General features: G+C 36.4%; 2 protein-coding genes across 2 annotated transcripts; both read right to left on the reverse strand.

Annotated features, from left to right (window-relative positions):
* Positions 1-328: 328 nt before the first annotated feature.
* On the reverse strand, positions 329-4,023 carry LOC125859619 (uncharacterized). Its single transcript, XM_049539402.1, has 3 exons — positions 3,835-4,023; positions 2,920-3,045; positions 329-1,450 (listed from the first exon to the last, which is right to left on the reverse strand). Exons 1-3 carry the CDS (start codon positions 4,003-4,005, stop codon positions 497-499), a joined length of 1,251 nt encoding a protein of 416 aa, XP_049395359.1. The 5' UTR covers positions 4,006-4,023; the 3' UTR covers positions 329-496.
* Positions 4,024-4,766: 743 nt separating this feature from the next.
* LOC125858076 (N-terminal acetyltransferase A complex auxiliary subunit NAA15) lies at positions 4,767-23,069 on the reverse strand. The gene is made up of 26 exons (XM_049537757.1): positions 22,864-23,069; positions 21,804-21,882; positions 20,162-20,244; positions 19,868-20,017; positions 18,546-18,661; positions 17,452-17,557; positions 16,630-16,701; positions 16,441-16,556; positions 14,949-15,081; positions 12,963-13,040; positions 12,831-12,884; positions 12,653-12,723; positions 11,112-11,166; positions 10,930-11,025; positions 9,273-9,401; positions 9,072-9,154; positions 8,756-8,986; positions 8,392-8,524; positions 8,206-8,313; positions 7,436-7,567; positions 6,693-6,749; positions 6,477-6,574; positions 6,214-6,272; positions 6,002-6,113; positions 5,787-5,887; positions 4,767-5,471 (listed from the first exon to the last, which is right to left on the reverse strand). Exons 1-26 carry the CDS (start codon positions 22,912-22,914, stop codon positions 5,281-5,283), a joined length of 2,694 nt encoding a protein of 897 aa, XP_049393714.1. The 5' UTR covers positions 22,915-23,069; the 3' UTR covers positions 4,767-5,280.
* Positions 23,070-23,925: the final 856 nt, after the last annotated feature.

The raw sequence follows: 23,925 nt of genomic DNA on the forward strand, positions 1-23,925 counted from the left end.
CATATGAGAAATATAAACTACTATTAAGGGGGAGAATGATGGTGAATCTTGGTTTATGGGAGACACAAGTTGTTATAGAAATAATTAAAGAAATGTGGAAAAAGAAAACAAGAGTTATAATTCAAAGATTGATAACATTTGTTGATTATTTTGAGTAATCCTCCACAATTAGATGATTAGCAGGAAATAAAGAAGGATAAGGAGAAAAGAACTCAAGTAATTAACATTAGTTCTCTTAATTGAATTGCAATGAAGCTGCTAATAAAGTTTCTACATCTCTGCTCATTCCATTCCGCAATAGCAAATAAAACTAGTCTATCTGATTCTGTTTCAGTTCTTCTGCAACTCATATGCAGTTAGGGGCCAATGACTCAATGGTTGAACATAACAATTTGTATATTATGGGATAACAGAACTAGTTAGGGATTAAAAATTAGTGAAAAAGATCATTCATATGGTCCTATCCAGGACAGAACAACTACAAACGCCAGGCTGCTCAGAGAAGGTCATGGACCAAGGACTTCTTCAGGAAACTGTTCACCTTGGACTTCAAAGCTGCAAAGTTCTGCGTGATTTTTTCGTTCTCAGAACGTGCAATGCCAAACTCATCCTCTTTATTGTGGATTCTTTGTTGCAAAACGCGGCATGTTGCAATGCAAGCAGCCAACTCTTCCTTCAATTCTTCCAGTTCTTTCTTGTTTGTCTCCATCACTACAAGGTTCCTGGTTTTTGTCTCCTTCAGTTTGCAGCTGTCCTGTAGAAGTTGCTTGGCCTGAGAGATATCATTTAACCTTCGACTGAGCCACCCAACATCTATTTTGGCAGCCTCAAGATCTCTAGCTTCAGCAAGCATGGACTGAATCTCCTTGGAAGTTATACTTAAGAAATCTGTTTCCTCCAATTTCTTACAGATGTCGCAAACAAACTCCAAGAGTGATGAAGAGAAATTCACAGAAGAGAAAGAGCTATTCATTGCAATATCTCCATATTTAAGGAAGATCTTCTGGAGGACAGGTGCTGCTTCCTCCTTAACTCTATACTTATCCACCATGACTGACATGTGACCAGGTCTTGATTCAACCTCATCAGCATCAGAAGGATAATCATTCATTAGTGCAGCTATCCTTGTGAGATTAAGACTCATGGATTTTGTTGGAAGCACACTACTCTGGTTACTTCTGGTTTCCGCTTCTGTGGCTTTAGCATTTAACACCACATCAGCCTTACTAACTGTTGCATTGTTCTCAACTACAACTTCAGGCAAAGGTGGTGTTTGAGCGTGTTGCCCTTGTTTCTGATTTTCCACACCCAAGACACCACAGTTAGTTAGAATAGATTGATGTTCAAGTTCTGCGGGCACAAAGTCATCAAGCATTTCTTTTATTGCTTTAGAAATTCCAGTAGTAAGATGAGCAGGTAAGTCAGAAGTAGCACATGAAGGATATGACGCCTGTAGAATAAGAAACGAAGTTTAGACTGTTAATAAATGAAAAGTGTACATCATAAGCCATTCCAACTTCATTAAAAGGGACTGCAGAAAATGTTAAAACAATCTAAAGATTAAAGATAAACACTCTTTCTTAATTTAAGGAATCTCTGTGCATTGTGACATTGTTGCTGGTTGAAGTGCTGGAGACCAATTTTAATGCCATTTGACAAAAACGATGTAAGTTAATAGTCTCTGATTGATGGATGATTTTGGCTAATCTAACCTTCTTGTTTCTTAGAGTGATGAGCCAACTAATGTCCAAGTATGTTCTTGTTTTATCTTTTTCTTACTATGATACATATATCCCTTTCTTTATTCAAGAAATCTCTGTGCAATATTCTTAACGAGCAACATAATTTATGTTTTATGTGCATGCATCTCAAAAGTTACTCTGTCAACATATCCGTTTATGCTTGGTAGGTCTTCAGTTGCATTTGTTCCAAGTTAGTTTTGGGGACTGTAAAATGTAAATTTACTCCCCTTTTACAGCATTAGTGCAGGGGAATAGTGGTTGTCATTGAAGAAACTGGCTTATGCCAACATTAAAGATAAATACGCATCACGAACCTTAATTTACAGTCGTGCCAAAGTTATAAACTCCAGCTTTGGCATGTCAGAAACTGAACTATATTTCTCTATCTTCCATAATAATTTCAGAAGGAATATGTTTGACTAGGAAACTGACGAGTGGTACAGTTACTGTGCAGTTTAACAAAGCTAATAATGGATGAAAATAACAATGATTGCTGCAGAAGGGTCCCAAGCAATGATAACATCTTTTCAGTTAAAACATGTTATTACTCTCTATTCAGATTAATGGAGGAACAACAAATCTCAATGGAAGATGATCTGGAGAGGGTAAAACGGAGTTAAGAAAAACTCTTGTTTATTAACAATGAACAATAATGACAGTATCCAAAGCACCTTTCGGGGCAGCATGCTTCAATGGATAGCCCCTCATAAGGCTTTTCTTACTCATGATAATATGCAGAAGAAAGCAATGAAGCTGCCATATGTAATTATGTTTGGGAAATATGATTTCTATTCCCAAGCATAGCAGGAGTGAAATGGACTATGCCAGAATCAGTTAAAGCAGTTTCAGTTAGCTGGCAAGGATGGAAAGTTGAAAAAGGAGGAAAAGAACCTTGGGAGATCATTCCAACTAGTATTTTTTTTGGATAATCTGGACGGTGATACACAAGTGTACACACCACAAATATTTTATGTTTTATATTTAGTTGTTTACAGATATTGAATCTTTGGTTCAATATTTCCTTGGATAGTGGTGTGTACACCTGTGTATCACCTCTCTATGTTGAGAAGTGTTCTGTAAATTATTGATTGTACATATTTTGCACCTTCTTGGTGCTACTATTAATGAAATTTCACTCTTTCATCAATGGAGTTTGAAAAGAGATTCATTGGAGTACCTTAACATGTCGAATTGGAGACCTTGGTGTTGCAGTAATAGACTCACACCGACCAAGGATTGCCCTCAAAGACTTGCGAGTTTGATACCTGGGATGGGAAGGTGAAGCCTCCGATGGTGAAAAACCCTGTCAAAACAAAAAGGAATATGCAGCTAGCTGAAGCAAAATTTATTTGTCTAGATAATAGCTTAGGAAAACCAAATAAGCAGCTTTGTAGTAAGCAAAATTGACCTGAACAAACAGAACATGTAGGCTTCTGTACACTACAGAATAGTTCAGAGAATCATGTTAACAAAAACGAAATAAGACCACAAATATCTTTTGCATTACAGAAAATGACTTCCAATGATTAGTCTTACAACATCATTACCTGCCTATAAGAAAGAGCATATCCCTTCAAGAACACACAACTATATTCAGGTTGCTTTTTCCTGTTCCTCTCAAATTCCTCCCCCACCCCACCCTTCTCAACTATCAAGCAGTGAATATTTTACCTTGTGCAATCAAATTATCATGCTTATTTGAGCATTTATGTAATGACCCACAGGCGCCAAAACTCACCTGAAACCTTTATCCCCTAACAAACAACATGTCTTATATCCATTCTCCAGTTCAGAATTTTTTTGAACAGGTCTTGCAATTTTAGCCCTATCACTCTACTACAAAGCATATATCTTTAACACATTTAAGATAAAAGTAAGTAACATGCAATACAATCTTAACACAGCAAAATAAGAAAAAATGATTGTTAAGAAAACGAGAAGAAAGAAAGCAAGCGAGTGAAGCAAAAAGAAAAAAAGAAACGATCTTCAAGTTAATAGGGTTTAGAGATCACAAGCCCCTTCTTTTTCATTTTTTCTCTGAACCAACAACAAAAAAAATATGATTACAAAAATGCAGAGGAGTAGAGTTTACTGGAGGTGGCAATAGAAGAGCTTGTTGGGGTTCTTGTTTCATCCTCAACACTCTTCCACTCCTTCTAGAAGCCACTGCTTCTTGCTGTTGAGATTCTTGAAAAGGGGTGGCTCCTTCAACACTTGAACCTTTTTGTGCTTCATCATTTCTTGGTCTCCTTCTCTTCCCCATTTTCTCTTCAAAGTTGAAATCTCTCTCTCTCACACACACGCAACAAGCAGCTTGCTAAAAACGGATTCTGCAGAGTACTCACCTCTGCAAGAGCATTCTGCAGCCAAGAAAGATGTTACACGTGTCACTGTCCTTTCAATGTTATTGATTTTGCCTCCACTTTTATTCTCATAATTGCATGCCACAGTTTTCAAAAATATTTGTCATTATGATATGGTCTTTAATACTTTACCAAAATGTTGTAGAGATATTGAGAAATTTGTTTATATCAGTGGTCTATCGTATGAATTTGCATGTCACAGGGTTTTGGTTTTTCTGAGAACATATTCAAGTGAATAACCAAAGTGTATTGAACCCCACAGACTTCACTTTTAAGACTATACCGAAAATATTGTTGTTATCAAATAGACAACCAACTATTTTGACCAAAAGCTAATCTATCGAAACTAAACTTATATAGCAATATCTCTATCTCCAGTTTAAAAGTATTTAAATAACATCTTTTTTCTTTCATTTACAAAAGGAAATAAGATGCACAAAACTAACAAGAAAAGAATTTATTTCAAGGTGCCTTGCAGTCGACCTCCTACCTCAGATATGCTACAGCTTATCTTGCCCTTCTATTCAGAATTTCAGACGGTAAAAAAGTTCTCAAGATAAACAAACAATCACACACAATCTCCAAATGATTATTTGTCAGTTAAGCTTTCTTAAAGAAAAGATCACATATCCACCTCGACCAACGTTCTAATTTTCAGTCTAATATCATCCTTTATCATAAGAAATGCATCACTGCAGCCGTATGAGTTTATCATTTTCTCTGAATACTATGGCAAAATTTCTTTCACATAAAACAGCATTTGTACATAAGAAAAATGGAGAACTAAATGAAAAAAATACAACATGCACTTTAAGTCATCCTTTTTCTATGCTGACGGAATGAAGGATCCGACTACTTAAAAAGACTTCCAAGAGCTCAAACTTCAAATCTGAAAGTTGTTGAAAATGCTTCGCACCAAGCCACAGACTCTTTCCTGGTATTTGACCTGTCCCTTGGCAAGACAAGCGTGTACTACTATCTTCATGTCAATGATAATCAGATCAAATCAGGGGTGGAGAACCAGTCCAGAAGCAATAAGAACCCTCGTAGAGCTGAAAATATCCTTTAGAACCATCCTAATGTTGTCAAGTGTATACTCTAGATGCTCGATATAGTTCCACTTAGCTTCTCCAGCACTCTTCCAGAGAGATTACACTTCAGCTCGAAGTGTACAATTAAATTTGTAGATCCTTAAGCGCATTTAGTTTCTCCAATCTCCCATTTGATGAAAGAGAAGAATTTTCACCAGCATTTAGGCCTACAGCTCCATTTGCAGGAGATTTCTGTATCTGATTGTTAGCTGAACTTTGAATACCTCCAAAGTAAGTCGAGTACACAAAGTACTCAGCACAACGAACTTTCCATCCTACAACAATGTCTCAAAAACATCACTACCCATAGAATCACCAAATATCATGTAAGTAGGTTGTCACTGATGTATTTGACAGAAAAGGATCATCTCATACATAATATAGACAAAATAATATATCCACCAGCCACCCAAATCAACAGAAAAGGAATGGATGCATGAAAAAAAACGAACAGGCTACAATAGCAATATACCAGAACCAGAGTCAAACATATGCATGCAGTAGACTTCAACTCAACTTCAGGCCAAGGGAAGACTTAAGATGTACAATATGAAAAGACAGAAGGATGTGTGCAATGGTAAAGAACTTACTGGATGCAGCATCATGGTCAACCAGAGTTGTCTCGAGGAGTTTGTGAACTGTAATGCAGTCATTCAATTTCCATGACCTGACAGTTCCTTGTCCTCCGTCCCTAATTTGGAGAAAAGTAAAAACAGAGGTGATTTATTACTATTTTGCAAATATAACGAAATATATCAGCTATGTAATGAGAATACAAATTAATGTGATGAAAACAGGGTCTTACATAGAAACAAGATCATTAACAGAGTCTTCAATTAATTTGACAGCCTCAGCCTTCTTGTTTGGTTCCAGAACATGTAGCAACTCAGCCACAGCAGCCCTATGCATCAATGATTCTGCAAACACCACACAATGAGAAATCATGTTTTCTTCAAGAATGAGAGGAGTAACGATGCAAAATAAACTAATAAAAGTATGTTACTGTTAGATACTGACCTTTATGTTTCTCAAGAAAAGCGTTGTTTGCCTCAATGAGAGATTTATCATGCAACTGGCTGGAAAGGTCAATTAGAAACATACAGAAACCTTAGTATAATTACAATCAATAACATCATACAATAATAAGATCCACAATCCCAACTAGTTGGAGTTTTTGTGAATTCCCAAATCAATGGAAGTACTATGACTGGTAGAGTATCAACACTGATAGCATTTAAACATGAGATATATAGAGAAAAGAGAAGTGCATTCAAGATGACCTAAAGGCAGGTCGCTCTGCTTCCAAGACACCCCAGATGAGCTTTTCAGTATCAGTTACTGGAGTAGGCAAGGAGTCAACTTTATGGAAGAACTTCATCTGCAAGAGATCATAGTCCATATGAGAGATAAGCAAATATGAATACTTCGAGAAATAGAGCATGACGTGTTTATAAAACAATAATATCACTGGAAGTATTGATGCCATAAAAGCATACCAAGCACAGATGTGATTTTGGATCATCTGCATCCAACCGCATTAAATGCTTTATTGCCTGGAAAAAGACAAAGATCAAAGTGATTGTTTGTCAATATTCCTAAAACAACTACTACTATGACTACATCTCAATCTCAGAATAGATGCAGGTCAACCAAACGAAGCCTCAATAACCATCCTGTTACATCTAGAGGCCCGCCGTTTGATTCTAACACAAAAATTCGTGAAATAAGGAAATACTATTAAACATCATAATTATCCTGGCACTGGCATAAGATCCCTATCCAAACTAAAAAAAGCCCATATCAAACACCAGACCTAGAACAAAAGTACCAACTGACTACCCTTAGTCCTTGGTATCTCCTATAAAATCAATTTGCTTCCATGCTTTCATAATGTTCTATTTAAGTCTTTTGAGAAAACTATCCTCCATACGATTAGAAGTCAACCTCATCCTTTTTAACATCTTCGATGGCAGTGCTTTTGAGGATCTAAGTAAAACATGAGCCCAACTATTTTTAGGTGACATTCTCTCTTCTTTTTTTCATATGAGTACCACAGCAGAAAATGAAGATTAGAATTCCTGAATCTAGATACAACTAGCAATGGGGAACAAAACAAAGGGGGAAAGACAAGGAAGCATGGTAATCTCAAGCAGCTAACTATATGCATGGCCACTACTATGCCACAAAGATATACCAATATAAATATAACTGAAATCAACTGAATTATAAAGGATATTACCTGCAAGGCAAGCAAGATCTTCTGCTTCCTCATGTTTACGTCAAAGGACAGCAAATGTGTCTCCAAGAAATCTGGTGAGTGCTTAAGGAGAAGCTTGAGGTACTTTGAAGCTTCTGCCAGAGGATCTTCAGTCTGAAAGGTTTAGTGACAAGATAGTACTCTTATCAAAATCAGAAAATACCAACTGGTAGAAATTATTAAAACACTGTTCTTCCCATTTTACTGGAGATGTTTGGATTTTCATCAAGCATTCCAAGTGTTTGACACGATATCCAAAGTAACAGATGTTTGATCACTCAAAAAAAAAATTGAAAAGGTAACAGTATATTAAAACATCAGCACAAATGAAGTGCTGGAATCCATATTAACAGATTACAAAAAGCAAAATATCACCTGTTCAGCTCACAATGGATTCTATGATTGATGCTACTTCATCTACATTTTTTTTTCTTTACACCAAAAATGACATTACAAAATACAATTCATCTTAATCTTCTGTACTGAGCTACTTTTATCTTCAAAACATCTTTGCATGGATACTTTACAAATTAAAATCCAAAATGCAACAACATACCCATCATCATTAACTCCATTAGAAGATAATGGAATAGTCTTCATCAAAATAAAATAAAAAATCTAACAGTTACTCCTGACTACTCTAAATTCATACTAGAAATTGTGCAAAGAATGCATTATCAAAAAAAATTGTGCAATGAATGGATGGATACTTTATACCTAAAAGATGTGACAGATGGCAGAAAAGGAAATACCTGAATCAATTTTTCACCATGTGGATCAGGATCTACAGGCTTCACATGGCGCTTTCCAGATTTAGTAGCACTAGTTGCATTGGATTCCTCAATTTTGACTTCTGCATCCTAAACACAATTCAAAAGATTAAGGCACCTACACTAAAATGAAATTTTCAAAGAACAAGAAGAAGCAAATTTGAGTACTTTCTTAGCTCGTGCTTCTGCCTTCCTCAGTTTTTGCTTTAATTTCTTTTTCTGAGAAGGAGGCAACTTGGACATTGCATCATCCTCTTCAGATGCTGACTTCAAAGGAGAATCGTACAGCTTCAGATAGCATCTAATGTAGAGGCAAAACAAAGCATAGAAACATAAAAAGTTTCAGCAAAGCAATTCTCAGTAAGCTTGCAAGTTGCATGTAATCAAACCGGAAAGCTAGGATACTATAAGCAGAAGAGTTACAGTCTTCTATTGTTCCACTTCAACAGAAAGTTCACTTATAATGCAAAGTAGAACCACATAGTTGAGAGCAACCAAAAATTTGAAGATTGAGCAAGTCAATATTCAGTACCTGATAGCACCACTAGCTGCTTTGCGAAAATACGCATGTGAATGAAGCCGATCTTGAAACTTCAACATTTCCACGTAGGCCCGCAAAGTCATTTTTCTTAGGCAGTAGGAGTGAAAATCAAACTGGTCCTCCGTGATATCCGCGTAATGCTTCTCCACTGCCAGAAACTTCTTTAAGGACCTTCCCAGCTCACCTTGGCGAAGATAACTTTCCCCTGATGCTAGTTCATACCTTTCATATAAAAAATTAAACAACGCCAGTAAGACACTCACACACAGAACTTCTGAACATGATCGGGCTCCAGTAAGAGACTTACCACATGCACTGCATATCATAAAGGTTATTGTGTTGCTCCCCGTCTTTGGTGAATAGTACAGCAGTCTTTTCAGCCAATGTGACCTTCAGTCATATGTCCACAAAGTAGTTGGAAGACAAATTAGGAACCAAGGTAATTCATAAGAATTGACAACAACAAGAGAATACAGTCAAGTGAAAGAGATAACACATAAGAAAGCACCTGATCTGCCTGAAGCATGCGCTTAACACATTCGCTATTAACATATCGATCTGCAAGATCCATACACCTAGCTTCATCAGCAAGTGCAGCAGCTGCTGCCAAGTCACCAGCATGCTTTAGTATGCGGCTCTGTTTTGAACAGATAACAAGAAAGGTTATTCAAATGTAAATACAAGAGGCCAAAGCAATGATCTATTTAAACAAATCTTAAGTTACTCCAGGTAACAAAATCCAAGAACATGATTATAGAATTTGAGTGGAAAGAAGAAAGTTGCAAATTTGTCTCTGGTTACTATGTCAAAAGAAATTGTCACAGTATTAGATAGGCTTTTTGTCAATATGTACCTTGCAAGGTTAATTTTTGGTTTTTTGATTACAAAAAGTAATGGAGAATCAAAAAATACGCAACAAAATGCTAATCACTAAAAAGGCAGGGACAAACCAAGACACACAATTTATCATGTGTTTATAATAGCTTTAATTTAATTGATAGTAAACAAAAGGCCCAACTTTGAGCAAACGAAAGAAGGGGAGATGAAAATGAGTTCAAAATCATAGCAGATTTTCAAAGAGTTTGGTGCCAAAACTAACCTTAAAAGGAAAATTTGGAAATACAACCAAAGTTCATACTTGGGTTGAAACAAGAAAGAGACGATCTATCTTTTATAAAGGAGAGAGGTTACTTTGTAGCAAAGCTAGAGCTTTGACAAAATGAATTGTATTTAGCTATTTCATTTTTGGTGTAAATAAAACAACAAATTTTACTTCTCCTTCATCATACAGATCCAACTTCAAGCAGATAACATCATAAACAGCAAGAAATAAACAGAAATTCAGAAATCCAGCAATCATCCTAAGAGTCAAAATTAGTTCCTCAGAAGTCAATTTGAAGCTCTATCAGCTACATAAGAATTAAGAAATGGATAACTATTATTCATGATCCTTCCGCTTTCCTACATTTAATAACAGGTTTTATGTTATTGGATAGGGTGTAAGGGTTACTGATCTTCAGCATATCAATCAGTCAACTATACCACGATTCCAAACTAGCTGAGGTCACTGTATAAATCGTTTGTTCCTATTCCACTCACTCATGACCCATTTGTGTATAAAAACAATTTGCATTTAGGTGCTTCTAAAACCAGAGGTTTTCTAAATCTCACTCACTTACTTAAACTAACATAACATCTCTAACGAAACAAAAAAAAGACCCACCAAACACTGGTGGTAAACTGGTAATGCTAGTGTAACAACTACAAAGAATCAATCCCGATTAGCGCCTATATGAAAAAAAAAATTCTTCTCTTTTTATAACAATAGTGTCCAAGACAGTTTGTCTTCACCTCAACTATTCTACCAGATACATTCTATCTCCCACCAACAGAATTATGGGGGCAACTCGGCCGACTGATGCTTAGGCAACAACAACATACCCAGTGTAATCCCACAAGTGGGGGACTGGGGTCTGGAAAGGACATCAAGCCACACCCTTGGGTGAAAAATTAAAAGGGGCACTTAATTCTATTGTAAGAGAATGGAAAGAGACTGGATAGCCCACTTTTATTTTAGAATCTTGACAAAAGCAACTTCTTACCAAACATTCAAGTCAAAAGGATGCAAAAAGGTGACCAGAGAAAATGATAATAAGCCAATATACCTTGACAGAGTATAAATCTATTACAGTTGGAGTGTGCTCAATTGCCTCGTCAATTTTAGTAAGAGCAATGTCATACTGTTCACGTCTATCATAGTGCTGCAGGAACATAGTTTTTCATCAATTTGGAGAGTGCAAAGTAAACACAGAAAAGGTTTGACTAATACGGAGACAAGTGAGCAAACCTGAGCCAAATAAAATAAAGTCCACATAAGTGTTGAAGGGGGTTCCTTCTCCACTCTGCACTTAAAGCATAAGGTTACATCTGTAAGTATATAACCCCATAAAAATAGCAAATCCCAGAGACCATAAAGTATTACAATAGGCATTGAATACAGCAAGCACATAGTACATTTACGCATTAACCAAGGCAAATTCTGTCCCAATTGAGTTGGTTACTTAGTTTTAATTGAATTCTCAACTGCACCCTGGCTAATTATTATGGCTTTGAGATAAGTCGATCACCATCACTCCAAGTTAGATGGTTACACTGTTTTTATATACAGTTGTCGATAGATAATAGCAGTCAACAGTGCATTCGAGAATCCTGAATAGCAATTACTATACCAACACAGCATCAGCAGGAGGATTTATTAAATTTGACAAAAGAAGGCAATGTATCCCCACAAAGTATTTGATGCTAAAAGTATTTATGCAAAAGAAATTCTATTCATGCAAAATGAAAGATTTCATGCGGTCTGACCCTCCCCCGGACCTTGCGCATAGCGCCATTTTAGTCCACCAGGCTGCCCTTCATGTAGATTGAAAATAAGAATGAAGAAGAAAATCATATAATTAAACACCAAAAGGGGAACCGCTTGGTCCTCAAAGGTCCTCCGTGAAGTTGTATTGACTAACAGATGTACACCACCCCTAAAATAAAACTTGAGAAAAGAGGAATAAGACAGTTTAACATAGTAGACAACCTACACACTGCACTAGTTCCTGGACTATCAACAAATCAAATTACACAATTGTTTGAGCATCAAAGATAATAGTATTCTGAAGTGATAACTATGTAGATTTCAATGACTGATGTAGTTCACTTCTAATTTTTATTTATAAAATATAGATGTCACTAAATTTTTAAAAGAAGGGAGCGCTCAGATGCACAACTATATAATGTGATCTTTCAAAAACAGTGAAACCCTACACCACATGACCATATGTCACTAACTATTAACATCCTGTCTGCTCTTTCACACTCTCAATATAACATGCATTTATAAAGGTTACCAAAGCAAAGGAAAATAAGTTCTGCTAAAATAGTTTCTGGAAACCTTCTCAAAAAATAGTTTCCAGAAAAGAAATAGAAACTGGTAAAATTATTAAGAAACACTGTGATCTCAAAATTATATTTAAGTATCTTTTTGTTCGGTTCATAGATAGAAATTTCTTCGGAAACACCGAACTACCTTCCAAATTTGCACAACACTTAGTTGCTAATCCCAGGAACTTCCTCAAAACAGGTCTAATTCTTGACTCAAAATACTCATCAGAGACTGTGAAGTGTCAAGCCCTCGAGGTGGTTCAGAAAGGATGAGATAGTACAAATAGAGAAGCTTCTTACTGACATGAAACGTTACCAAGAATAACAAGTAAAAATTAACTCAGTTCAGGTAGAAGTGGTTAAATAAGGTTAGTACAGCAATTTAGTTAATCCTTCATTAGAATCAAGAAACATGCCATAGTGCAACATAGACCAAAAAATTAGGCGAATGTATACCTCCCAGGGTATCCACCAGTACTCTTAAGTGATTGTTCAAGCTTCAAAACAAATTCCCCTAGAATATCGGCCTGTAAGAGATTAAGAGAACCAGAAATCAATCAAAAAAAATAAACAGGCTATAATAATTATGCAATACTCTTTAAGTCAAAGCACATCAAGGAGCATCTGCACTAACCTTGCCAGGATGATCATACAGTGGATAAAGATCAGAAAACAAAGAAGGAACCCCCTACATATGCATCAGTAAATAAAGTATCAGCTCAGCTCTAAGACCAAGGAAACCTAACGGAGTGGCAAGAATAAATACTTTTGTCAGAAGAGGTCGAATATAATTATCTGCAGCTTCTCGAAACTTCTCATCTTGGAGAAAATCAAGTGGAATTCTCTGCAAAAGAACATGGAAAAAGGAAACAGAAGAATAAGACAAAGAAACAAACAAAGAAGTCTATTATGCCTACTGAAAGAACATCCCTTTCCTACATCAAAAAAATGGGATAAAGACTTCTCCATAACAAACAAAGAAGAATGTTTTTGGCTACTAAACCACAAGAACTTCATTTCTTTGAACATCTGAGTAATCTCCAAGGCCAGTGGCACAATGAGCCCACTACACCCTTTTCCGCTTAAATACCTCATTTTTGTCTGCAGAAAGGTTTGAGCCTGTGATGTGCCCCTACCCACACATCGTACTGCGCACTTACCACTACTCAGCACTGGATCAAATCCCGGGGCTACTACACAAGAACCTCATTTATGGCTCTCAGTCACACACAGATTATGAAAGGTCTAGATTGATAATAAAATGTCACTTTTATCAAACAAAGGGGTAGAATAACAACAAATGTGCACATGCAAGTCATAAAAATTACAAGACAAAACAGCCTGATACATTCTATGGGTAACAAAGACTGATGGAGGGACAAGTATGGGACTTAAATCCAGGAGAAGTTTACCAGACGGACGGGAGGTAAGGGAACTACAGAGACTGATGGAGGTGGTACTTACAGAAAGAACATCACCTAACTGAAACAGGATTTATGCAAGTGGAAAGAGAGGGGACACGGGTTGTTCTCAGTGATGTCCTTCTACAGCAGGCTATTGAAGAGGGAGGATCCTGGATTTTGGATTTCTTCAATCACGTCCTTCTACAACAGGCTATTGAAGAAGGAGGATTCTGGATTTCAATACCTATCAGTGTGGATGCCGAAAGGGACACAGGAAGAGGTTTGCTTCTTTACGTGGTTGGCAGCTTAGGAAGAAACATTAATGGCTGAGAATTTGAGGAAAGGAAAATTTATTAGCTGTGCCATTGTTCCGGTGAAGACCTGAACCATTTTACTAGTTTACTACAAGATGGCCAGTCAGTTAAGGTGGACAGTCCTGACTTTGGTTGGAGAACAATGGGCAATGCCTGAGACAGTCGAGGGAATGACACATACCACTAGCACTTATTTAGGTGCTTTGGGAAGAAAGGAAAAGAGAGAATTTGAAGGGGAAGAACATGATCTTTGATTACTTGACATCACTAAGTATACACAGCAGTTTCTTCAAAGTAGATGCTTAAGTCACAACTTCCTGAATATAAATGAACAAATACAGATGAGGAAGTATATTTTTTTTGTTTTCCCACCCGGTGTCCGGTACCCACATAGGAACCCGACTAAATCCAAATTTGCGCTAGGAAGTCCCACATTGGGGGGTAAAGAGCTCACTAACAACAGCGACTTCGTACCAGGGGTACTCGAACCCGAGATGAGGAAGTATTGCCATAGAAGAGGTTGGCATTTATTGTCATGAAACTAAAGCACCTTCTGTGGTCTTCATACTGTACAAGAGAACTGGAGTCCTCCATTTCCATGGTAAAATGTAGAGATAGAGCACAAGCCTTAGGTCTTTTTCTTTTTTAAAATATATAAACACCCTGACTTCAAGGAATATAACATTTGAAAGTGAGGAGCCATGTAACAGAAGTAGAACTAAAATCTCCAAAGAAGACCAGGTTGGAAACTCTTCACCAGGAATGCCCCCTCGTCTTAAGTTCTTCGATTGCGTGTGACAAACTATACTATTCAGAAAAACGTAATGTTTAGGACATATAACAAAATGCTAAGCCTGTTGTTGCAACATTAGAATATCAACAGAACGTTGCTGGTAAACATTAAATGTATAATGCTTAGCACGTTTCTCTTTGTTTTCTCAATCATGTTGAGAAAACAAAGAAAAACGTGACATAGAGGCTAGCACAAGCCATCAACGGGAGATCATTTTTTTGAGAAAGGATAAAGTCAATTACCTTTACAGCAGATGATCTACTATACTGATGGGCAAGTACTCTGTACAAATTTTCTAGTCTATCAATTTCATCAGCGGTATATTGCCCCTTTTCAGAATACAATCCCAAACATCTTTGTAAACCATCATAGTATCTGAAAGTTATACAGAAAAAATCACGGGAAATAGTTACTTCTTCAACTTAAGAGTAAAGGCAAGCTAAATGTCATGTTGTTCAAGTAAAATAGAGTCTAGCAACATAATAAGCAAAAATGCATGCCTCCAATTATTAGAAACCAGCACATAATACCCGAATTAGGTGTGCGGAAAGTGGGAGATGAAGAGAATCCATGTAAAATTAAAAGAACGATTTCATAAGCCAATCCAACCTAATATTGATTCCTTTCATTGACTCAACTGAGTAATATAAACCAAACAGGCACAAAAGAAATTTCAAACTAGCTTCCCCTTTCTCTTGCTTACCTTGTACCTAACACATACGAGCTATGATGATTCATTTTAGACCTTAGATAACAGAAAATACCTATATCCCACCTAACGAAAGTTCCTATTCGTTGCCAAAACCTTTAAAATTATGCCCCCAAGCACTCATATGAGTAGTATGGAGACAAAAATTGGAGAGTTTTTTGAGGGATAGAGAAAGACTCGTACAATTGAGGTCGCCTCTTATCCCTTGTTTCTTTTTGGTGCACCCATGAGGGAACTTGTATAGAAGTTTGCCTTTTGTGGAAAATCATTTGTTGTACTAGGTTCTCTACTTTTTGGCTAAGTAGCGCGGACTCTCCACTTTCTATGCCGCACCCATGTCGGATTCTCCAAAAGCACACTACTTTTGGCGAATCCGACACGCACCCCTTGACATTTTTGAAGAGTCCGTGGCAACATAGCTTTTTGGCATACAAGAATTTTCCCATCTTCTTGATAAAATTATTTACCTAATAAAAAACAGGAAGAACACTTAACCAGGACCCTGAATCATGAGGTGAATAATACTTTTTTAGGTTATTTTGCTTAATTTGGTCCACTTCGCAAACACAGAAAAACAGATATTACGGAAAAAAAACAACTAATTAAGAAGTTGGGAGACTTGAAGTTGCATGTGTGTGTATTTCTTTTTCAAAAAGAAAATGGCCAAAACAGAAGGGACTAAATAAACACACAGACAAACATTTTGAAAGGACGCAGCTAAAGACAAAAGCTACATATTTATCACTAATCAGTTTCTTTCTGATGTTCCAAAACAGTGTACCAAACAACAGAAACCTGAATTTAGAATTCCATTTTGTACTTGGCATAAATATTGGGGGGAAATGCCTCAGGAGAACAACATGTGATACTAATCTTGTGACGAACACCTGATTTCGAAAAGAAAGATTTACACAAATAGAAATGATTTAGGTATAGTCTCACCTGATGACACTGATTTTATTACATGAAGGCATCTACCATAAGTTACAGCAAAGTTCAAACAAACAAATTAGATAATTATGTACCTGTAATTATCAGGATTCATGGTGAGAAGCACTCTGAACAACTTTTCACCTTCCTCAAAGCGGCCAAGCTTCAAAATAAGTAAAGCTTCTTGCTCCTTATAGTCCAATTTGTCAACCTGAGGTGGCATAATATTAGTCAATACCCATTCCTAATTTGAAAACAATTTCATGGCACTAAATTATGTGTACCATCTTCGACTCCTTCTTGCGTAATTCTTCAAGAGCCCTCTCAGGAAATCCACATTCCTCTAATAAAGAGATCTGAAATAGTCAAAAGCACATGACACCGAAGTTGCAGAATTAAGCAGCAGCATCCTAAAGAGGCAATTCATATCTAAAATCTCCACAATCAACAATGCCAAGTGAACACCATCAAATAGTACATTTCATCAAAAGAAACACCACCAAGTTAGTACGAGAACCTCCCCCCCCTCCCCCAAAAAAAAAAATCTATGTTAAATTGTTAGCTAAGGATGACCAGCGACTACAGAAGCAAAATGTTTTCTGATAACTCATGAGCATCCTAAATTTCCTATCCAGATATAAAGCAACTTAAGTATTAGGCTTGACTATAACACAATGCTGTAGCTATCCTAAGCAGCAATTTCAGGTTATCTCGAATAGTATTGATCAGAAACACTACAACAGATTGGACCAGTCACTTTTTACGTGTGCAACTGTGGACTACACTTCACTGATAGACAACTTTCTGAATATGGAGCTAAATCAACTGCAATGTATACTCTCTTTTTTTATGACAATTTCAACTGCAATGTATACTTTTCCAGCTTGAAAAACCACTCTCATACTAAATTTAATTTCTGAAAAAGGGGAAGTGCAAATAAGTGAACTTTGGGAATTTTCAAGCCTGAAAGTGCAAAACCTTAACAGTACCAAGCTAAAGCAGATTGGTATTTGCACAAGTGTCTTGGCTGCTACCAAACACAGTCCCTCAGATAAAGATAAAATCTTAAACAAAAGTAATACCCTCTTCCTAGCAGTGACAGTTACCTTGTACAGGAGCATCTCCCCATGTTCACAACGTTCATTCTCTGGAGGGTAATCATCATCAAGAGTCCCTTCATATGCCTCAAGGATATCAACAGCTTTTGATCCACTAACAAACAACAAAGGGAACTACCTCAACATCCACGGATTAGATAATAGAACTGAATGATGACGAATCTCAAGGGCACAAATATTTGTGAAATAAACGATGATAAGCACTTAGCAGCAACAACAAGAGTACCCATTACCCCCATGAATGATAATACCTAAACAACTTAGAAACTTCAGGCAAAGGAAACCCACTGAAGTAACAATAATGAAAATGCTGAACTTTTTCTTAACACTACAAAGTATAAGTTCTGAAGATGCAACACATTCACGCCACTGGTTATATCAAACTTCAAGCGTTATGCTGACTTTTGATTTCTTGGCCCTTCTGATTTATCTTATTGTTTTTCAACAACATAGAAATCCATGTCAATAGTGATAAGAAAGACTCAAACAGTACAACATAGTGATAAAACATCTCCGGCACCTTCATGCTTCAGTTATCTAAGAGTAATTTTCTTTTTTCTACTGAAACAAATTAGCTAAATACTGAATAAGACTTGATATCAACTCACCCACTTAAGCAACCTAAATCCTGTCCACACATAAACTCAAAAGAGGTGCTATTGGTGGAATCTAACAAGAGAAATGAAATTAAAAGAGTAAAGGAACTAAGAAAGTCGACCAACTGCCAATTTCCTGTTTTTAGATAAGAAAAGGGAATGTCAGTTTTGTAAAGTCAAATGTTTTCAAATTTTATATTTGGTGAAGGAGAAGCATTGAAAATGTAAATGGAGATAGTATTGGACTTGGACTCCATCATGTGTTGAGACAAGTCCGCATTTTTTCAGTCTTTTGCTACCTCCTTGGTAGTTGATACCGATTAGTAGAGAAAGTCAGCTGTAAAATTTCAATCAGGTGAATTTAGGTGCTGATATTATTCCCCCACATGGATGTTTTAACATCAGAAAAAACATATAATGCAGCAGTCCTCAAAGAGGTCAGCAAAACAAAGTAGATATCTCTACCATACTAGAAGCGACGCATACTTTGAGTTTAAATGATGAGCAACGGCAAAGCCAATCCAGTTCATACGATGATTTGGTTTTAGAGTGAGCAATTGCTGTCTTGTTTCAACAAAACCTTCCAAGTCGCGCATTTGTGCCTGTAAGAAAACACAAATCAATGCATAAATTGGACGGAGCAGGATAGATGAACTTCACAATGAATGTGAAAAGGTAGTCAGAGCAATTCATTGAAGCACATATTAAAACAGAATATGCAATTGGTATGGGCCAGACGTGCACATCTACATGTTTCTGTGAAATCAGCAGCTCCGTGTAATAACACTGTCTTAAGAACCCAACTGAAGAAGATGACTACAGATATGCCACATCAAAGAGCACACAATGAATTGTTGAAATTCTATGGACATAATTATATGAGCATAAGTACATGTCAAAAGTCAAACTGCACTTGGATCAACAAGAGAAGGCATGGAAATCAACACTGTATAAGACTTCAAAAATAACACTCGCATTAATGAAAGAAAGAAAAAAATACAAACGGTCTGCACTTCCAAAAACATTTTTTTCACAAGGCACTTTAAAATGAAACTAAGTATCAACGGAAAAAGAATGGCAAAAATCATAACTATATATGATGAACTTCTTGTCCGCCCTCTNTGAAAGAAAGAATAAAATACAAACGGTCTACACTTCCAAAAACATTTTTTTCACAAGGCACTTTAAAATGAAACTAAGTATCAAATGGCAAAAATCATAACTATATATGATGAACTTCTTGTCCGCCCTCTTCTAAATACAATAACTTCCTATCCAATCTGCTTACTATACTATTTGTGGAGTAAAGAACTCCTCAAGGAACACAACTGGGAAGAGCATAAGCACATAACATTGAACACTAGAAAACACTTCAATGAGGCTTTAGGTTTGATGAGCCGAGCCAAAGGGGGGAAAGAAAGATAATTGAAGTGCACACAACAACATCATACCCAGATTAATCTCACAAAAGGGGTCTGGGGAGGCTCTACAGTCTACGCAGACCTTACCCCTACCTTTATGGAATAGAGAGGTTGTTTCCGGTAGAACCCGTGGATCGAAAGAAGAGTAATCAAAGCAAGAATGAAAAGAAAATAACGACAGCAAAATAACAAGAAGTACACAGCAAAAAAAGTGACAGGTACTAGTAAAGATCAGAGGATAAGATACTACCTGAATTACTAACTAATACTACCAAATAGGGAGAAGATTAGAAGAGGAGACTAGCTGAAGTGCACAAATGGTCAGAAAGAAAGAAAGACGAACAAAAACTGAAATATTTGGTACAAAGAAGACCAGAAGAGTCCCACCTGTAGAAGGGATAGGTCTCGTAATATCTCAATATTGTCAGGATCAATCCTGAGGGCATTTCGATAGCATTTAATTGCTTCTCGGTACTCTCTATCAGACCGGTATAGGAGACCATAAACATGCCAACAAACATGGCTCTTAAGGTCATTCTGCAAAGAGAGGAAGACAATTAATTCCAATACATCACAAATAAGAATCCAAACTAAAGCCCTTATCAAAATAAGGGAATCCAATCTAAAGCACTACGTGCTTTTAATTCCAAAAATGAAAAAAAAAGAAGAGGAAAACTACACCTTCAATCCAAGCCGGACAAGTTCATATGCTTCTGACTTCCGGTCCATACAATTCAATGTTAATCCTTTCATTGACAATGTTTCTGGTAACCACAAAACGAAGTAAACAATAGCATCAGCATCCGCAGAAAAAAATGGCAATCAACAAAGAATGTGGGTATCTTATTGATAGCCCGTACATCAGTTACTGCATCGTCAAAAGCCACGTTGATGATAATGTCAGTGTTATCAAGGCGAAAAGCGTGAAAAAATGCTCATGTGTCTATCGGGACTTTTAACAGCAAAGCGCAATTAACATGTGGGCTTTAGTTCTAAAAAATGCAATGAAGCAAAAGTAGGAACATATATGTAAATGCAATAAAAAAACAACTTCATACATACTGATTGTCCTTAACAATTAACATATCTCTTTTCCATGTGTTTATTTTTTTAGTATTCCTCTATTAACAATACAACTTATTTCAATGGGGACATACCTTAATACCTTTCCTACACTGAAGCACGGCCTAAGTTAGGGGAAGCACCTACCCTAGTCCTACCCTGAGATTCAGCTCTCAAGTGTGTCTCAAATGAGACAAAACCAGTTAATATCAGGGGAGGAAAAATAAATTATGGTTTTGACATGGTCTTTAGGTTCTATGGGAGACAACAATGGCATTGGAGAGTGAACAGGGAATTAGGATCGAGGGTACAGTGAGGTGGTTCAGTGCCAAAAGTTTCAGTTTCATTGCTCCTAATGATGGTTGTCACCAATCTGGTATCAAATCTAAAGGCTTACCCAACTTAGTCAAAGGTGAAGCCCTCGAGTTCGATATTGATCCCCAGACAACAGCCACATGCCAAGATTTTCAACATCGTCGCAGGCGGTATTGGTGGTGCACCTGTCCAAGGCAGCTCCAATAACAGGGGCAGTGGCGATAGTTGTGGTGAGGGATTTGAACATGTGAGAAATTCTTACCTCCTTTACCACTTCTACTGGAATTTTTCCTTATGTCGAAGCAGCTTATATGTAACCCCAAAAATAATTTTTCATAATTTTAGTGAATTGAACCCCCTTTCTCCAAGATAGCTCTACCCTTGAATTCATGGATACTATTTTAACTTAGACATCCTCAGACTTATTTAAGGTGTAAGCAGGAGCACAGTGAAACCACTGTAGTTGGTGTCAGCATCTACAGTGCAATTTTATTGGATGTACCCGAAGGACAACTTCATCGATCACTGCTACTTAATAAAACCAGACAAGGTCTAAAAACACCTAAATATTTGGCGCATGTGTTTGTTTCTCCATCCCTCATAATATTGGGAGCAACAAAAAGGAGAGTACACAGCACCGACTAGAAATATGCCTCCAGTTAACTTTGGTAGCAAAAAGCTTGTTGCTCGGATGGAAACTTATGTCCTACTGCCTTCTGGCATATACCACTGAGAGAATAAGTTAGATGCTTGAATGAGTGAAGCTAGTTAACTATTTGAATCTAACATGGTAGAAATGGCTATAGAGTTGAATTCATGCATATAGATGTATCAAAGAATTTTAAAATGAACAAACTGATGTTCCTGTCTAGTGGTACCGTCAAAAGGAACCAATGCTTTATTTTTAAATTCCATTTTTGATATGCTGCAATAAAATTGGACTTACCTCCATGATTAGGAAATTTCTTGAGAATCGTATCAGCAGCTTTTACTCCTTTCTTATACTGCTTAGTCTCGTAAGATTTCTGCAGGAATTGAGGAATAGGGTATTAAATTAACCATGTCTTCAACAACTAACAATGCCAGAAATGGATTAAAGATAAAGTCAGACCATATCTTCATATCAAGTCATGGATAGTCAGAATGAGGACATACACTCGCAAATAAAATTAACTTAATTGTCTTATGCAGTCATCTAAACAATGTCAATACAAGTCAGATAACAATATGTCAATCTACTAAAAGAAAATAACATATTTTTGCCCCATGAACTACATGCTAGGAAAGGAAAATCTTGTTTATGTGACTTGGTAGTTAAATCCAGCAAGGACTCCTGCCACTTCACAACCATTACTTGAATGATTCAGGATGCTAAATTGAAGACTGAAGGAAACAATTATCAATTACCACAAATGCTATGAAATAAAACTATTCAAAACATTTCTGCGGAAGTGTTACTGCCGGTCTGTAATCATGATCTTCTCCACTTCACATGATCAGATAGGATAAAGAGTCGCCCTTAACAAAGATCCAGAAAGGGAATGCTATCCAATTAACTCAAAACTAATAAAAAGACTGACGCTTGTGTAAATGGGCAGATGAGTAAAAAAGCACTTGCATTAATAAACAAATCCAAAAAAATCAGTTCTTGATGATAACAACATTATTCAGTCGGCCACTCATTAAAAACAGACACTTGACATGAATAATGTAATACACATGTATGATGTTCCATCCTGACAGAACAAATAAATTATGTCTCCACCGCCACGGGATCTTGAAAAAGTCACAATCTTTAGTTTAAATTCGCAAAGCTAAGTAAGGATTACAGTAACATTCAATCAGACATCCAATTCAGTGAAAGTAATTGTCATGAATTCTAGGGCTAAATCAACATAAACGGAAAAAAAATATTAGATGCGACCAATAAAATTCAAGTGAAAACAATTCACGGTGAAGAAAGCATCGATTGAAGTAGAAGATAGGAAATAGAATTGAAGACTTACAACTATGAGTTTGAAGAGGTTGGCCTCTTTTGGAGGAAGTGAAGCCCCCATTGTTGCAGAGCGGAGATTGTTGAGATATAGAGCGAATCGAGTGAAAGATCGATAGATTGGAAGTGAAAAAAGTGAGGGCTTTGTATTTAAGGGCTGCGAAGAGAAGAAATACCATAGGAATGGTGGCTTTTATCTGCTGCAACCCTACTCAGAGTAAGGAATTTAGGCAAGTTGATGCTGTGGAAACCTCGGCGTGGGTCTTTCGGTAATTTCTCTTAATTCTTCAGAAATTTACATAAATCTTTGTTCTTTCTTCCTACGATCGATTTTTAATTTATTTATTTTTTCGTAAAAGCGGTCGATTGATTAGTAGTGTGATTATAATTTTAAATAATTAATTTTGAAATAAAATAAGATTTTATATTTATAGGCAAATGTCTCTATTCTTGTGTATAGATAAGGTCTGTATATATTTTATCCTTAATTTCACTTGTGAATTTTTCAGATATATTGTTCTTTTTCTTCTTCCTCTTAAATTGCTCTTTCAACAATAACAACATATTCAATGTGATTCTACAAATAAGATCTGGAAAAGATAAATGTATGCAAATCTTACTCTTGCCTTGTATAAGGTAAATATGTTATTTATGATAGAACATCAACCCAAAAAAATGTTTTCAAAGACAAATTGACAAATACATAATGAAAGTTATGAAGAAGTGTGTTCTTGTGAAGTTTTTTAAAACAAAAATCAAAATAACTATCTTCAATCTACCAAGTTTGCATATCCAATTTCAACTCCGATTTTATATATATATATACATATATATAAACCAAAAAATGTATCTTTAAATTAATTATATCGAGTCAACAAAATTACAAAATTTCTATGATTTGGGATAGATATATTATTACCCATAAAATATATAATTAAAAAAATATAACGCTTCTTCTTCGACGTGTTGTAGCAGTAGCTTTAGTTGAATACCTACCATGACACTATGGAAAAAAATATTGAAAATTATTTTTCGCATCATGCATCACTAAATTTAGTGAAATACACTATATAAC

This window comes from Solanum stenotomum, chromosome 3, assembly GCF_019186545.1.
Source record: "Solanum stenotomum isolate F172 chromosome 3, ASM1918654v1, whole genome shotgun sequence".
Classification (NCBI taxonomy): Eukaryota; Viridiplantae; Streptophyta; class Magnoliopsida; order Solanales; family Solanaceae; genus Solanum; species Solanum stenotomum.